Below are 17,610 nucleotides of genomic sequence, written 5' to 3' on the forward strand. Positions count from 1 at the left end.
ACCACCTGTCATGTTTGCCAACCGCCATAAAACCACCAAAAAAGAAAAAGGAGGAGAAGAAGAAGAAGAGGATGGTGGCAGAGCTTCCTTTGCCGAGGAAGGTGAAGAATTGTCGGCTCCTTGCTGGTGTTTTGAACCGTGTGTGTGGTCGTGGGCGGAGAACAGCGTGGAGCAGCAGCAGCAGCGGCAGCGGCGGCGGTGGTGGCGGCAGCGGTGGTTGTGGTGGTGAAGGATGCGGTTGATGTCAACAACGTCGGTCAGTGGGTCAACATTTGAATGAAACGACTCTGTGTTTAAATACTCTTGACATTAATGTCCACGGGCGGAGAAGTGACGACACCGCCGTGTTCTTCTGTCTGTGAGCTTCAGTAAAATATCAACCAGTAAACGGACGCTCGTGTTAGCTAGCGCTCGGCTGGCCGCGAGAGAGAGGGAGGGGAGAGAGAGAGGGGAGAGAGAGATGGTTAAATGTAGGTCATGACACACAGTTGAGCTCCTGTTAATGCTCGTCACAGGGTTTAAATGCAGTATAACCATCTCATTTAGGTTCACTTGCAGGTGTGTTTTCACCTGGAAGAGAAATGTGATATATAATATATTACCTGTTAGTTTAATTAGTATGCTTTAGCTTACACTATGAATTGCTGTCATGCTCCTGCAATATCGATTGTGTTCGCTACGGTGGCCGACAGGGGCAAACGCACTGCAACGACCCCAAAACACACGCAGAAGGAGAAACGAGCTGCATATTCACAAACGATGCAGATTCTAAAGCACAAACGAAAACAACAATAAATGCAATGCGACGCAAAAGAGAAAATGATCTGTAGAAAGACAAAACACATGCATCAACAAAAACACACTGTAAAAAAAACCCAACAACACACACAAATCCCAAAACACCAGCAGGAGAGAAAACAACAGCAGTGAAGTGCTCCGAGCTTGTGGGGGCGCTGTCGTGCAGCTCTACAACCATCCAATAAGATACTTGGGGACTACTTTATTCTTACTTTATTAAAAGACCTGTGTTCAGTGTTGTACAGAAGTGGTAAAACGGTTGTCACGTGACCGCAATAGACCAATAAGGTGGCCACTTTTTGTTAACACAACCCAATATGGGAAAATAGTAGATGAGTAAAATAGTCAAATAGTCCGCAAACGGTGATCATAACTGAAACGTTTGTGAATATGCAGCTCGTTTTTCCTTCTGCATGTGTTGTGTGTGCTTTTGCCCCCGTCGGCCACCGTAGTTCGCACTGGTTTAAACAGCGCCACTTGTGTTTAGCAGTGGCAAGTAAGTAAACACGTCATTTATGTGGGATGGATAGAATAGAGTTAATGGCTATTTGTCATTGTTATGTATGAACGAAGAACAAGTTGGCCTGAAATGTTTTCTCTCGGGCTCGGCAGGTAACAGGAGAGGTGACCTAGAATTCAGTTTTGATGATGAATGTTTAGTTTGTTCTATGATTAAAAAGGGGATCTTTTGTCTGGAGCCTGTAATGAATTCACTTTTGAAATAATAACTTCAGCTCAATTTTCCTCAATTAATACTAAACATACTGGTCTGGTTTAATGAAAAAATAAAAATCTGGTATTGTTTAATATAAATAACACATAAAGTTAGTCATAAATGAATATGTCACTACTTTAATGAGTGATCAACGTTTTCTTTGATTTTAGCTACTTTATATATGAATTTGCAGCTCCTTCATGACACTAAGCTGTAAATCTTTTAGTTTGTGGACACAATATAAAGAAATATATATATGTGTGTGTGTGTGTATGTATGTATGTATGTATATATATATATATATTTTTTTTTATTATTATTATTATTTAATATATTTAGACATTTCCTGAGACTTAATGGTCTCAAACAACTAATCAGTTAATACATAAAATAACATTTATCTATATTGAAAGTACACCTGAGAGTAGTTACTCTTAAGGACCTTTTGACATATAGATAGTTAGACCTTTGAAAGAAAGTATGTTTGATCATGTAATTCGTGGCCATGTTACTGTTAACGTTATAAAACTGTCATCTACAACGTGGAACACCAAAGGACCAAAGGAATATTGTCATGTGTTGTTGATCTGGGAGAAGCTCTGATACAGTATGTGGATGGATATATAATCTGGATGTATTGTGCTGTTCACTTCCTCTCAATGTGCACTCTGTATATGACTGGACTTTATCACTGTCTTATCTGCTGTAGCTTTGCACAAGGTGAACTTTGTGTATTTTCTCTGTCTTAGAGGAAACGATAAACCATGATCACCACTGAGGCTGCAAGAGAGTTCCAGGCCAAAGAGCGCAAATACACCAAGCAGCTGAAGAGATGTTTATCATGGGCTTTGTCCGAGGATCTGAACAGGTAAGACATGTGACGGTCCAACACATGCCAATGTGGACATTTACTGTTCTGTGTCAAAACACTGACATAGAAAAATTGACACAGCACCAGCGTTTGAACTCCGCACTGTCCAAAAAGCCTTAAGCTGAATGATTTCTGGGTCACTCAGATCACTCACTACGGCAGGATGAGAAGAAGAAAGATTGTCAAGAGGCATTTAATTACAATTTTCCAGTGTATGTTGCCTTTAAATTGTACATTACATATCATTTTCCCACATGGCTGCAGAAAAGTGAACAGTTTGTTGTTGTTTATTTATTGACTGATGATTTGTATGACCTTTCTAAACTTATTCAAGAGACAAATTGCCCCTGCCCCAGGTTGTTACAGGAGGAGCTGGAGGCGGATGTCACTCTGTTTGCAGGGACAGACTCTCTGCGAGCTCACAGAGCCATACTGTTGGCCCGAGCTCCCCATGTCTTTCAGGGACAAACACATAAAGATCCCACCGTCATTCACCTGCCTGGATATGATCTGCCCGGGCTGAGAGACTTCCTCAGGTAGGCACTGAGTTCAAGTGTCATGTTAATCACATATATCTGTGTTTTATTTTTTTTACTTTTGACGTCTTCTGGATGACGACTCAGTGGGTTCATGTGAAGTCTTGGCGTGTTACAGTTTCAGTGTATGTCTGACAGAGGGCGCCAGATGCACCATCTTTAATCTGCAGGGTTTGCTTGCTTTTGTTTCAAGGATCTCTGCCAATGCTGCGTCTGTCGAATAATAAATGGCACAGCACATTTTGTTAGGTGTTTGCTACCAAGTGTTAATGATCATTTAATGAGGACTCCAATGTTCATTTGTCATCCAGGCTTCACCGTGTTTACTCTTTGGGTTTTTGAGCCTTTTTATTTTTATCAGAACTTGACCTAATTTTGCTGCTCCCATGCTGGTTTGAGAAAGTTAATGTGTGCAGCATGGTTTATTTTCCCCCGAATCATCATTATTTATTTATTTATTTGTTTATTTTATTTTTTTTCTTGATAATTAGAAATAGATCTACATTGAACTACTAGAATATGACTGTTCTAGTAGAAAATAACACCACAGAACAAGAGTGACACCACTGGAAGGAGAATTAAAATAAAAAATTAAATTATAAGTGGAAACTTTGCATGGGAATTAGTGGGGAAAAAACTGGAAATTCTCAAAATTGAAGGTTGGGAACTTAAATCTAGTTGGTAAATAATGTAGTGTAGCATAAACTTGGCTAAAACAATTAGATTTGATGCAAATACAGTTGAATATCAGTGCTATTCCTTTCACACTAGTCACACACCCACTACATACACGATGCATTCCGCCATCACATGCCGTGGATATTTTACAAGAACTGAATAGAGTACCTCTGTATTTTTTCAAGTGGCCACTCATAGTACTGCATTAAAAAAATACTCCCATAAACCACAATAGTGAAAAAACCTCCTGTAAAACCGTTCACAGGGCACCTCGAGACATGGACATAGGCATTTATAGATTTGTGTATTCTATATTTTTTAATTCAGTTTTATTTTTGTCCAACCTTCCCAAAAGCTTAGAAAAACAGTGGTTCCCTCCTCCTGACCACATCTAAAGCAGATATGTGAGATATTAGGATTAAATTAATGTCGTTTTGAGAGGGAAATGAAAATCTGGTGTACAATATTAAGCTGTAGGAGCTGTAAGAGTGTTTGTTTATTAACTTCAATGTGTCCTGACAGAACAGAGCATCCACTTACAGCATATTTCCACAAGTAGTTGGGGTGTAACTGGTAGCCTCTGATTTCTTCATAGAAATATTATGAGGTTGCTTTGATGAGCTCTGCTCGTTTCAGACCGTGGCTGTCCTGCTGCGTCTCTGAAGTCACATTTGCATTAAATTGTGTGAAATGTCTAGTTTTAATTAACCGTCAGAGTCTCCCACCCCTGCAGGCGAGTGTACACATCAAACCAGAGCACACGCTCGGCTGTAATAATCCCAGACGTGGAGGACGTCATGCCAGAAACGACGGAGTGTGTTCCCGACACGGCAGATCTTCGCAGTTCCACTGATTCAGGTAAACAGGTCAACATTCTTTTTATTCAGGCTGATGTGACTGTCCAGCTGCATTTTCAAATCTCAATAAAAAGAAAGCTGAATGTTTTTGTTTAGTTTAACCTGATCTTTTAAAGCCATCAGCAGTGAGTGTAGTCCATTTGCCTTGTTTAATCACCCCTTTGTTAAATATCTTTGAATGATCTTTGGCAATGCCCCCCCCCCCCCCCCCCACCCCCACCATGAATCCACTCATTCATCACATCTGATTTGCACTGTTATGTTGTGCAGTTTTTCCTTGTTTGCCTGCTCACTGAAAGCAAGCCTCCATGTTTCAGGATGGTTCACAGCACATAATGCCACCACACTTAAACAAAACAAACAAAAACTGGATTATCCCTTTTAATGCTTTTGTCCAGACGCTGTTGTCCTCATGCCAGCTTCTGGCCTTGGAGCAGACTTGCTGGATCTGTACCAGAGGGGAGAGCAGTGTGACATCACTGTCCAAGTAGCGGAGCACAGTTTCTACTGCCACAGGTAGATCTGTTCATGATGTGTTTTGTTGTCTTTAGCTCACTTTAGTGTTTTTACAGCCAACATTAGCAGAGGTTGCACATCTGCTGGTGAATGGTCATTTGGTGATGCTGAGGTTGTAGTGGCCGTTGGTAACCATGGAGACAGGTACCTCCCAGCTTGTGCTCAGGGGAGCAGACAGGCAGCAGAAGCTTGTCAGAGAAGAAGATGAAGAGGCTGGGCTGTTTTTCTGTTTCTCTGCAGCAGTGAACTCTAGGTCAGCTCTCAGTCTTCTCACCTAATGCTGAACCAGGGACTCTCTAACTTTGACGCCAGACACTATGGTGTTCACCTATATCGGTCTTTACATTACTTATCAATCTTTGTTCAACATCAGTATTAACTCTTCTTTTTTGGGGGTTTGTTTCTGTCTCTTACTTTCTTCTACTGAAGTTAGCATGAAAACAGCTAGCACCGTTCCAGCCATGTCACGTTGAGATAGTGAGTCAGCGTAGTGTCCATTCTGCCATGAAGAAGTAGATCTGTCAACACGATGTATTACAACTCCATGTCTTTCAAATCTGATGGCTGAAGCTTTTGGCGAGCAACCGTCACAATCTGCCATGTTTGAGAAAACCTAAAGCTGCTGTCAGTGTAGTACTTTAGTTTAAATCTGTGTTCACAACTGTCCCTGATCTAGAGGTTTTGGTCAGTGACTACATTATTTAGAATCAGCCTACTCTTACCATTAATGACGTGAGGTTGAACACTTTGCCTTGCTTGGGTGGAGATAACAGCTAAGCTAAGATTTGTTTGTTACTTTACCATCATCTGTCCTGTAGAAAGAAAACAAACTAACATTACTATTCTAATGCACTAAGGCCATGCTGCGCCCAAAGCACCCTCATTGGACCGTGCAGTCATTTCTTTAGGAAGTCTGATGTGCTTGTAGACTGTACACTCCTGATCAAAATTTTAAGACAAGTTGAAAAATAGCACGACTTTACATTTTGCACTGTTGGATACCACTTGACTTTTTTGTTCCATAACCCTCAGGATCTTTTAAGAAGTTTAAAATGACTGTCTTACTGTGTCCAACCTCAGCAGCAATGGCACGCTGCGAGACGCCTTGCTGATGCAACTCAACAATCCCACCGTGTTCAAAGAGAGAAAGCTTTTTTGCCTTTGCCATCAGGAGGTCATGACAGTGTGGATACCTGACAGAAAATGCCACTGAATCCACATTTCTGCAAAGATTTAGGCTTTTAAAGGCTGTGGTCTTAAACTTTTGATCAGCTGATGAACAGCCTATTTTAGTTTAATGGTTGTTTACCATAAATTGCTTACTCAAAGTTTTGTCTCACTCCCATTTCTTCTTTTTGCATTTTGAAGCACTACTTAGAAACTTCTTAACATCCAACAGTGCAAAATGTAAATTCTTGCAATTTTTCCACTGGTCTTAAAAGTTTGATCAGGAGTGTATATTAAAAACTAAAAGTTTCTGGGGTTTGAATTGGAGCCCTTTTACTAATAGGTGGTCCTCCACCTGCAGCAAGGAGCAGGAGGTTGGCCACACATGGTCAAGCCCACAAAAAGCCACAGAAAATGTGTATTAATGAGCTGGTCCATTACAACTGGCAGGTGAAAGCCTAAGAGTGCAGTTTTGGATTCTGGTGGTACTAAATAAAACCTCTCAATGATCTGTGACATGAACAGAGCTGAAAGCTGTGTGACAGAAACCTACCCATTGTCTGGATGGAAATGGAAAAGATGGAACTCTTAGTATAAATTGTCATTGCGATGCATTTTCTGTGAGAATCTTCCAAAGATTTGACCTAAATGGTTGTATAATAAAAGCAGGATGTACGTGAAGTTGCCATAATCAACAACAGCATCCACATAAAGACGAGAATCATACAAGAATCTTTTGTCTTGCTTGTCACTTCAACGCCTGCTGCATGGTGTTAAATATAAAAATGGAGGGTGAATCTGACATGCTATCACTTGCTTTATTGGGTTTCTAGGGCAGTGCTGTGTGCTCGGTCACGGTACTTTCGTGCGATGCTGAGTGGATGTTGGATGGAGAGCTCCAGACAGTGCATCACACTGCAAGGGTAAGACCAGAGCATAATAATACACCTCACACCTCACTCTAGCTTTATGTTTCATTCCTTAACAATGCGGCTGTATTTCTTCAATAAATAAATAATCCTAGCTCACAACAGAGGTGGCTTTTTTTCCCCTTCTCATCAACGGGTAGCTGAGCTGTAGTCCTCACTCCTGTCAGTATCACCCACCAGCCCAGCAACACACAACAGTCTCCTCTCTCAGCAGCAGAGGCAAACGTGACCCATTTTTATTTATTTTTTACCTCCAGGGAATAATGTGCCACTCTTCGCCTTAGCTTCACTGCTCTGAGGTTAACTGGGGAAGACGAGGCTAATAGAGTAGAAGAGTGGCTGTGATGACGTGTTGTAAAGTCGCCCTTCGGCTGCAGTCATGTGCTGCTGCTGCTGCTGCTGCTGCTGCTGCTGCTGCTGCTGCTGCTGCTGCTGCTGCTGCTGCTGCTGCTGTGTCATGTGAAAGTTGTTTACAGTTGATGCTTAACGTTGCCTCACTGCAAGAAGATTACATCCAGAAATTATTGTCAGGCTCAGGCGGGGTTTAGCTACATCAACTGACATGGTAATTATAAGTTATTTTAAAAATAGAGTGAATTCATTGAAGTTATGGTGTAAACATTTCATAAGTAGAGGTGTAACAAGTAAAAAATAATTGATAAAAAAAGTAGAGGTGATTGACATAGTGTTTATGCTTAGAAACAGGACGGTGAACGCAACTCACAGGCTATGAAAGCCGTCCACAGTGTTGTTATCCTTTTCCTCTGCAATGATAAACCATAATGGTTGGATTATTTGAAGAAGTGGAAAATTAAAGAAAAGTTAGCAGTGGTTAGAGTTCAACAAGAGTTTATAATAAAGATGAACTGATGGTCGTTATTCTCGTAAGTGCTGCTGAAATACTGGGACTCCTGTGAGGCAGAATTCAGTCAGTGTTCTCTCGAGCTCTGTCGGGTTTGGACTTAAGAATTTGGACAGTCTAGTGAACACTCATCAAGGCAATGACAGCTGTTTGTTTATAGGAAGCATCAAACAAAGTCGCAGCATGACTTGGTTGATAAATATTGACCATATGTTACATCACATGCCCCCTGCACACATTGCTCAGATCATTATATTGTGTTGCTCTGGTGTAGATGGATAGGGGACTCCCACGCTGTATGACTGCACTTGCATATATTAACCAGTCAAATGTGCCTTGTAAACCAAATCTTTTAACCCTTTCAGCCTAGAGCCCGATGAGATGGAGATTCTACTTCAGTACATGTATGGAGCCATCATGGATCTGCCCCCTGGAGCCAACGCCAGGTACTGTAATGTGGTAAAGCAAACCACATTTAGAAAACAGGTCCAGACCTGAAACTGACCTGCATGTGGTGCCTCCTGTTCTGTCCTGTTCATGCCTGCAGTCAGGTGATGCTGGCAGCAGACATGTTGAGTTTGGAGGGGCTGAACAATATTGTGGAGATGGTTCTGATGCGAGACTACTGCCACTTCTTCCCCAAGGTCAGCTTTGCAGAAGAAAAACTAGTACATCACATGTTTATTTATATTAACATTGTGTATTTTCTTTGTACCCTGTAATGCAGTACACATTTCCACTTTTAAAATACACTCAGAATTATTGAAATCTGTCTGTGGAGGTTGATAGATGTAGTCAAAACTCAAGAAATAAACCACATATTATCTGAAATGAAAGGTAATAACTGTAATTTTAGCATGTAATACACGTCATAGACGGTACACATTTTATTTTACTTTGAGAAGTACAAACATCTATACTGTAGTATTCCTATTGTTTGTTGCTATTATATATTCTATTGTTTCAAGGACAGTTTGCATGTAAGCTGAAAACACCAACAAAAACATCTCTGGGTTATTTGCTTTTGCGTTACACTTGCTACACTCTGCCTTCATGCCCGGTATCAATAATCATTTTTGTTCAAATGTTTCCTCTTCATTTGCATCATACAGTCAAATGTACTAGTGAGCATTAGTCACTCTTTGGTGTTCTGTGACTCACAGATCCTCACACAGTCTATTTACTGCAGTAACTTAAATGCACCTCTTTTGTTTGTTTGTTTGTTTGTTTGTTTGTTTGTTTGTTTTGTCAGTTGTCAGTTGATGGAGTTAAGAGAACAGTTCTCGAGTGCCTGTCCCTCACACACGCCTTTGGCCTTCAAAACCTGCACATTCTTTGTAAGAGGTGAGTCTCCAATTACAATAATTTTGTATCTTAAATTCCGTTTTTTTATTGTCAAGCCATTTTGTCTGTGTTGAATGAATGTAGTTGAAATTTGACAGAGGATATTCATCTTTGGAACATTTTTTTTAACTAATATTTAATATTTTTACAGCAGTTTTTGGGAAGGTGACTTGGAACAAATGAGTCAGCTTTTTAAAAAAAATCTGCCAAATTCAGTGCATCAAAATAAATGTGTCTGCCAATCACTGACCCATCTCAGGGATTTTCTTTTCATAATTGTATGATCTGTTTCTTGATTAATCAATTTGTTGTTAGACCAATTAAGCGAGAAAATATTGAAAAATGTTTGTCAGTGTTTCCCAAAACTTAAAAATGATGATGCTCTCAAATCACTTGTTTTGTCCACTAACCAAAACGGTTAAGTTTTAAGGATTTCTTTGTTATATGGAGCAAAAAAACTAGAAAATATTAACATTTAATATGCTAAATAAACATTTTTTAAACCCATCCACTTTATTTATAGATCACATTTAAAAGCCTGGCTAACCCCATCATATAGGGCATTACAGTGAGTCGCTGTCCCCCTGTGAGTTGAACAGGGGGGCATCATATGGCCCTTTTCAAATATGGTCCCAGCTCGCCTTGCCACGGCACGGTTTAGGTTGGTTCTCCACAACAAAAATAGTACCTGCTCAACGTGGGCGGAGTCATCACTGCACGGCTGCATGAAACTGCAAACTACTAACCGTCAGTTAGTAGTGACTTGTAAAGCAGTTGTTTTCAGTGTAACTGAATCATTAGAATCAGTTAATTAAAACTCTTTGTTCAGTACTTCCTCCATGACTGGAGCACAGACTCCGTCTGACACAGTCACTGGACTGAAATACAGCTGCAGGGTTTGTGATGCCGCTCGTGATGGGCAGTGCTGTCGCTTAATACACCAGACTCCTCTGTTAAATTACATTTCCCTGGTAATTGTTGGAGATTAAGCCACGTTTTTAGGATTATTAAGTCTTTGTAACTGATCTACAGTTCGGCATTGTTCGGCTTGATTTTTGTCAGATGTCTCTTCCTGTGATGGCACTCACCATCACCAGTGCAGTACTCTTTTTAGTACCTGCTCTGAAACGCAACTTAACCACGCTGAGTCGAGTCGAGTCGAGTCGAGTCGAGTCGAGTCGAGTCGAGTCGAGTCGAGTCGGTGGAAACACGCCAATAGCCTCCAAACAACATAACCTCTGTCTTTAACTCATTAAAGTTCAGATCATTCAATGCCATCTATGCTTTGATGTCGCTGAGACTTTCTAATAGCAGTGTCACAGAATATGGATTTTTCCTCAGAGGTACAAACATTTGACTGTCATCAGCATAGCAATGGACCCATCAGCCCAAAGAAGATTGATGTGAAGGAGGTGAGATGAGGGCTGTCTGTCAAACAACATTCAAACTGATCATATATCAAAACAGTTGATCATGTCCATGAAGTCAGTAGTTGATCCGTACATTTTTATTACTAGTCCCAGAATTTTGAATCTTTGTCAAGCTTGAACTTAAAACAACCTGTCACCACTCATGTCACCATGAGTTACATCCGCATTTGTTGCTAGGTAACCCCAGCACAAGGGTTCATAATTACTATACGTGTTGTTAAGGGTTACGTCTGTTGTTCACATGTTTGCTTTAATGGTATTTTTAAACACGGTCCTTCATTGATTGATATCTTTGTAATTCAAATCAAAAGCACATTTAATCATTCTTGATTAAAACCGTTGCATTTAAAAGAAGACGTCCTTCAAAGTTAGGGCTTCTCTGAAGACTCATGTCCAGTAGAAGTGTTTTATTTACATTAGTATTTTGAATGGTGAGAGTCTTGGTTTAGCACAGATGTGCAGTGCTTATCTGCACTTTGAGGTCTCCTGCAGCTGATGCTACTGCAAGCTCTTGCACACTGCAGTGTGCTGGCAACGAACGTGTGAATGTAGGTCAGGGGGATGTGATGTGCTGAGCGAGGCTGGCTCTGATTTGAATCTGTGTGTTGGTGTGTGAAGGTGCAGCCATGTCTTGTGGTCTCTGCTGAGTCTGCTGATTCGCGACATGACTGTGAGCCGAGGAGCAGGGCATTTCTGACCCCTCTCCTTCGGTTGTTCCCTCAAGCGAAGCTGCACTAACCACTAACACTGTGTGCAGCCTCAGAGTCTGAGTTTCCTGAGGTTTGTCCACAGAGACATGGAGTAGAAAAGGCCACCAGGATTTGTCTGACATGCAATGGCCAAATGGTTTTAATGCACGTTTTTCTCTTCCACTGCTCAAGAAAACCTTTAAACTCATGTTTAATGTGTTTAGACAGTGTTCAATTGCAGTACATGCAGGTTTTTAATTGTCTCTGGCTACTATCAGCTTTGCTGAACACAAGAACATGCTAATTTCTTCTTCATTTTCCTCATTTTTAGCAGGGTTGCATGTCCTTTCTGCACACTTGCAAAAGGTAAAGCTATAGCATGTCACATTGAAATATCTATAAATGAGGGTTTTTTTGAGCAATGTACTTACTTAAATATGTCCAACACATAAATCCATGGAAATACATATTACTGTCTCTGCTATAACTTCTGGGAAAAACCTCAGGAAACATCAGAGGATGTTTCTTTTATTAGGGTTCGAGCAACTCTGTTACAAGAACCCTATTGAAACTGTAAGGATTATTAGGGTTTGAGCAACTCTGTTGCAAGTACCCTATTGTAATCGTAAGGATTATTAGGGTTCGAGCAACTCTGTTGCAAGAACCCTATTGTAATCGTAAGGATTATTAGGGTTCGAGCAACACCGTTGCAAGAACCCTATTGTAATCGTAAAGATTATTAGGGTTCGAGCAACTTGGTTGCAAGAACCCTATTGAAACCGTAAGGATTATTAGGGTTGAGCAACTCTGTTGCAAGAACCCTATTGAAACCGTAAGGATTATTCTTTTTCTTTTTCCGGAAGGATTATTCTTTTTCTTCTTCCGGTTCCTCTTTACCACATCAGACCTGGTGTAAATTTACGTTTATTAGTGTTTTGGGAAATGTGCGTTAAAAAATTAAAGTGTGCGGGGCAAATAACTGCTCCACCCCCTCAAACTTGTGGGCCTGAGGAGCACGTTTAATGTACATGCATGAAACTTGGTACACGCGTTCCTTGGGTCAGGGCGGTCAAAAAACCTAGGGAAGCCTATGCTCTAAAACGAACAGGAAAGCCGCCATCTTGGATTGAAAGTAAATTTTTTGCCGATTTTGGCCATTTCGCACCAATGGTATTTGAACAAACTTGTCCTACAACTTTCATGGGATCACCTTCAAACTTGGTGAGGTCACTGTGGACAAGTTGAGGATCCAAAGGTATCAAAATCTTTTCAATAAGTATCATGGCGTACAAGAAAAAGGGCGGCAAAGTTGGCCAAAATCACGATTCTTCGCAACACACAACAATCTCTTATAACTTTGCGATGGAAGGTCAGATCTTAACCAAACTTGTGCCGATCCATGATGGGTCCTTGCTGAAGATGCCTATGTAAAAACTGTACATTTTGAAAACAGCGTCTCCTGGTGGTAACAGAAAATACAACAAATTCACAATTCCCTTATAACTTTTACAGACTTCATCATATCATACTCAAAATCGATGAAAACATTCAAAACACATGTTAGATGATGCGTGCTGAATATGATAACAAATCGTTCAACTGTGTTGCCATGGCAACACTGCAAAGGATTCACTCAACTGAGTGGTTCGTTCGTTAATATTCATGCAGTACCTTTTTTTTCGCCACATGATGGAGGCAGCTGCATACAAATCTATATAAAAATATTCCAAAATCAGCACCCCCTGGTGACGGCAGACGAAATTACATTTACTGTTTTTCATGCTGCTCAGGGATTGTTGTATCTACTTGAAACTTGATATGTGAGACCTCAGACCCGTCCAGAACATGTCTGTAAAAGATGACCTTCCTACAGGAAGTAGAACTCCCGAAACAGGAAGTAAAGTCTAACATTGTTAGATCTTCACGAAATTTGATATGTGAGTAAAGGGACCGTCCTTGAACACATTTACGGACACACCTTTCACCCAACAGGAAGTCGGCCATTTTAAACAGGATGTGCCCTCTAACTTGAAACGCTGAAAATAGTCCGAGCTGAAAATAATTATTTTTATTATTATTGTTTTAATTTGCTGTACTGTAGTTTAACCACATCTCAAGCAGAAACACACAGATTACAGAATTAGTTTCAGTACAATTTTACGTCTTAATTATTGTCAACACTGTCAGATGAACTACTGCTCAGCTGCTGTCACACACACACACGTTCCCTGTTATCATTATTAAGACTATAATTACTCTGACTATTCTTATTCCTTCTTATACTCTGGTTAGTGTTCGACTACTGTTCTTTACATTCCATAATTTATCTTTGTTGTTTCTGCTCAGCGACTAATCTCAACAAACATTGTGATACTTTGCTTAATAAAAAACGAGGAGGTTTGAAAATGGATCTTTGTCTTTACTTTTCTATCATCGTGTGAATGAAAATCATTTTAACTCAATGTATCATGAAATGAATAGAAAATTCAATTAAAGCTGTGAACAGCATTGTGCAGGCCCTGCCAGCAGGTGGCGCTATGCCCTTGACTGAGTTTTGTGGTGCTGATGTTTTCTGGTCGAGTCTCTTGTGTCACGTTTGAAGTTTCGAGCAGCTCAGTCAATGTACGGCCAAGTTACAGCCCACTTCCTGTTTCGTGGCGAAATGTGCGAAATTCCAATGGTTGCCATGGCCACGCCCTTTTGAATCTGCGAGACCTTTCGGTAAATTTTCGTCTTTGATGTTTTCGGTACAAATTGACACAGTTGTGTTTTTTTAACGTTGGTACGATTATCGCGCTCAGACAAGGTCGTTCATTTCTGAAACACCAAGTTGGACGCCAAATATAAAATGGCTGACGTCCTGTTGAGTTGAGGCCATGGTCACAATAGACTTTTTTGTTCGATTCAGTCTGCGACACGTTTCCACCAAGTTTCATGAAATTTGGTGCGACTTAGTTTCGGCTTTGTCCTACCAGCTTTCACCTTAGGGGGTGCTAACTGAGCCATTTTGCACCACTTTTACATATTTCCCTTATTTTTCCCAACAGTTCGGATATGTGTCAATTATTGTCGTTTAATTCCTCAAAAATGCGATCTTATCAAAAGAAAACAACTCCAGGAATTCCAATATTCCATGAAACATTATATAAGCACAAATAACAAAACACAAAACTTCTAATAAAATAATCATTTATATAATGAAACACCTGCGGCATCTAAAGCAAAATAACATTGAAACTTAAATTTACTGGAACATAATTAATTAAAATTAAGTGTATTTCCCCCCTTCTACAGTCTGTGACGTGGTCTCTTCCACTTCCTGTCCATTCCATTTAAGGGAGTTTCCCACATTAAATCTGTTTAAAGGAATAAAGTGAGTCAAAGATGCAAGTGTTTGATAAAATGAGTCAAATGTGAAAGAAATAAACGTGATTTTTAGTTTAAATTCAGCAGCTGCACGAGAGCAACTGTTTGAAGTCAGTGTGAGTGAATGGGCAGCAGGGGGCGGTGCAGGCTAACAGCTCAGCTTTTTATTCTGGAGTTCATGAATTAGAAGATGTTTCTGCTGAAAAGTGCAAACGTTTGTTAGAAAATCATCAAATAAAATTTAAGAGTCAGTTATTTCATTAAAAATGTTCAAGCTTTTTTAAAGGAGAAAATAACATTTTTGAAAGTAAGATTTAGAAATGGAAGAAAGATAAAAACCTGTAGTCACTGCAGTTACACTGTGTTTGTGTGTGTCTGTGTGTCTGCGTCTGTGTGTGTGTGTTTGTGATTTGATGATCAGGTGAGACGACAAGTTTATAATCCCAACTTTTATTGATTTCTACAATTAGTAAACTAAGTATAAAGCACATTTACACTTAACCACGAATCATTTACACTTAACCATGAATCATTTACACTTAACCATGAATCATTTACACTTAACATGAATCATTTACACTTAATTATGAATCATTTACACTTAACCACGAATCATTTACACTTAACCACGAATCATTTACACTTAACCACGAATCATTTACACTTAACCAAAAATCATTTACACTTAACTATGAATCATTTACACTTAACCATGAATCATTTACACTTAATTATGAATCATTTACACTTAACCATGAATCATTTACCCTTAACCACGAATCATTTACACTTAACCACGAATCATTTACACTTAACCAAAAATCATTTACACTTAACAATGAATCATTTACACTTAACCACGAATCATTTACACTTAACCACAAATCATTTACACTTAACTATGAATCATTTACAGTGAATCACTGAATCATTTACGTGTCTATGAATCATTTACACTTAACCACCAATCATTTACACTTAATCATGAATCATTTACACTTAAATGATTCAGTGATTCACTTAACCATGAATCTTTTACACTTAACCATGAATCATTTACACTTAACCATGAATCATTTACACTTAACTATGAATCATTTACACTTAACCATGAATCATTTACACTTAACCACAAATCTTTTACCCTTAACCATGAATCATTTACACTTAACTATGAATCATTTACACTTAACCACAAATCTTTTACACTTAACCACGAATCTTTTACACTTAACCACGAATCATTTACACCTAACCATGAATCATTTACACTTAACCATGAATCATTTACACATAACTATGAATCATTTACACTTAACCATGAATCATTTACACTTAACCATGAATCATTTACACTTAATTATGAATCATTTACACTTAACCATGAATCATTTACACTTAACCACAAATCTTTTACCCTTAACCATGAATCATTTACACTTAACTATGAATCATTTACACTTAACCAAAAATCTTTTACACTTAACCACGAATCATTTACACTTAACCATGAATCATTTACACTTAACCATGAATCATTTACACATAACTATGAATCATTTACACTTAACTATGAATCATTTACACTTAACCATGAATAATTTACACTTAACTATGAATCATTTACACTTAACCACGAATCATTTACACTTAACCATGAATCATTTACACTTAACCACAAATCATTTACACTTAACCATGAATCATTTACACTTAACCATGAATCATTTACACTTAAATGATTCAGTGATTCACTTAACCATGAATCTTTTACACTTAACCATGAATCATTTACACTTAACTATGAATCATTTACACTTAACTATGAATCATTTACACTTAACCACAAATCATTTACACTTAATATGAATCATTTACACTTAACTATGAATCATTTACACTTAACCACAAATCATTTACACTTAACCATGAATCATTTACACTTAACCATGAATCATTTAAACTTAAATGATTCAGTGATTCACTTAACCATCAATCTTTTACACTTAACCATAAATCATTTACACTTAACTATGAATCATTTACACTTAACCACGAATCATTTACACTTAACCATGAATCATTTACACTTAACTATGAATCATTTACACTTAACCATGAATCATTTACACTTAACCACAAATCTGTTACACTTAACCATGAATCATTTACACGTAACTATGAATCATTTACACTTAACTATGAATCATTTACACTTAACCATGAATCATTTACACTTAACTATGAATCATTTACACTTAACTATGAATCATTTACACTTAACCACGAATCATTTACACTTAACCATGAATCATTTACACTTAACCACAAATCATTTACACTTAACCATGAATCATTTACACTTAACCACAAATCATTTACACTTAACCACGAATCATTTACACTTAAATGATTCAGTGATTCACTTAACCATGAATCTTTTACACTTAACCATGAGTCTTTTACACTTAACCATGAATCATTTACACTTAACTATGAATCATTTACACTTAACTATGAATCAGTTACACTTAACCACAAATCATTTACACTTAATTATGAATCATTTACACTTAACTATGAATCATTTACACTTAACCACGAATCATTTACACTTAACCATGAATCATTTACACTTAACCATGAATCATTTACACTTAAATGATTCAGTGATTCACTTAACCATCAATCTTTTACACTTAACCATAAATCATTTACACTTAACTATGAATCATTTACACTTAACCACGAATCATTTACACTTAACCACAAATCATTTACACTTAATTATGAATCATTTACACTTAACCATGAATCATTTACACTTAAATGATTCAGTGATTCACTTAACC

General features: G+C 38.5%; 1 protein-coding gene across 1 annotated transcript in view; it reads left to right on the plus strand.

Annotated features, from left to right (window-relative positions):
- Positions 1 to 58: 58 nt before the first annotated feature.
- The window catches only part of btbd8 (BTB domain containing 8), a 41,026-nt gene continuing 23,474 nt past the window's right edge, over positions 59 to 17,610 (plus strand). Inside the window, exons 1-9 of the mRNA XM_058637557.1 lie at positions 59 to 256; positions 2,263 to 2,381; positions 2,741 to 2,920; positions 4,332 to 4,456; positions 4,854 to 4,971; positions 6,972 to 7,061; positions 8,295 to 8,375; positions 8,477 to 8,573; positions 9,182 to 9,273. Of these exons, the coding sequence (XP_058493540.1) occupies positions 2,278 to 2,381; positions 2,741 to 2,920; positions 4,332 to 4,456; positions 4,854 to 4,971; positions 6,972 to 7,061; positions 8,295 to 8,375; positions 8,477 to 8,573; positions 9,182 to 9,273 (887 nt within the window). The 5' untranslated portion in view covers positions 59 to 256; positions 2,263 to 2,277. The remainder of the gene's footprint in view (positions 257 to 2,262; positions 2,382 to 2,740; positions 2,921 to 4,331; positions 4,457 to 4,853; positions 4,972 to 6,971; positions 7,062 to 8,294; positions 8,376 to 8,476; positions 8,574 to 9,181; positions 9,274 to 17,610) is intronic.

The sequence above is a fragment of the Solea solea genome, chromosome 9 (assembly GCF_958295425.1).
Source record: "Solea solea chromosome 9, fSolSol10.1, whole genome shotgun sequence".
Lineage (NCBI taxonomy): Eukaryota > Metazoa > Chordata > Actinopteri > Pleuronectiformes > Soleidae > Solea > Solea solea.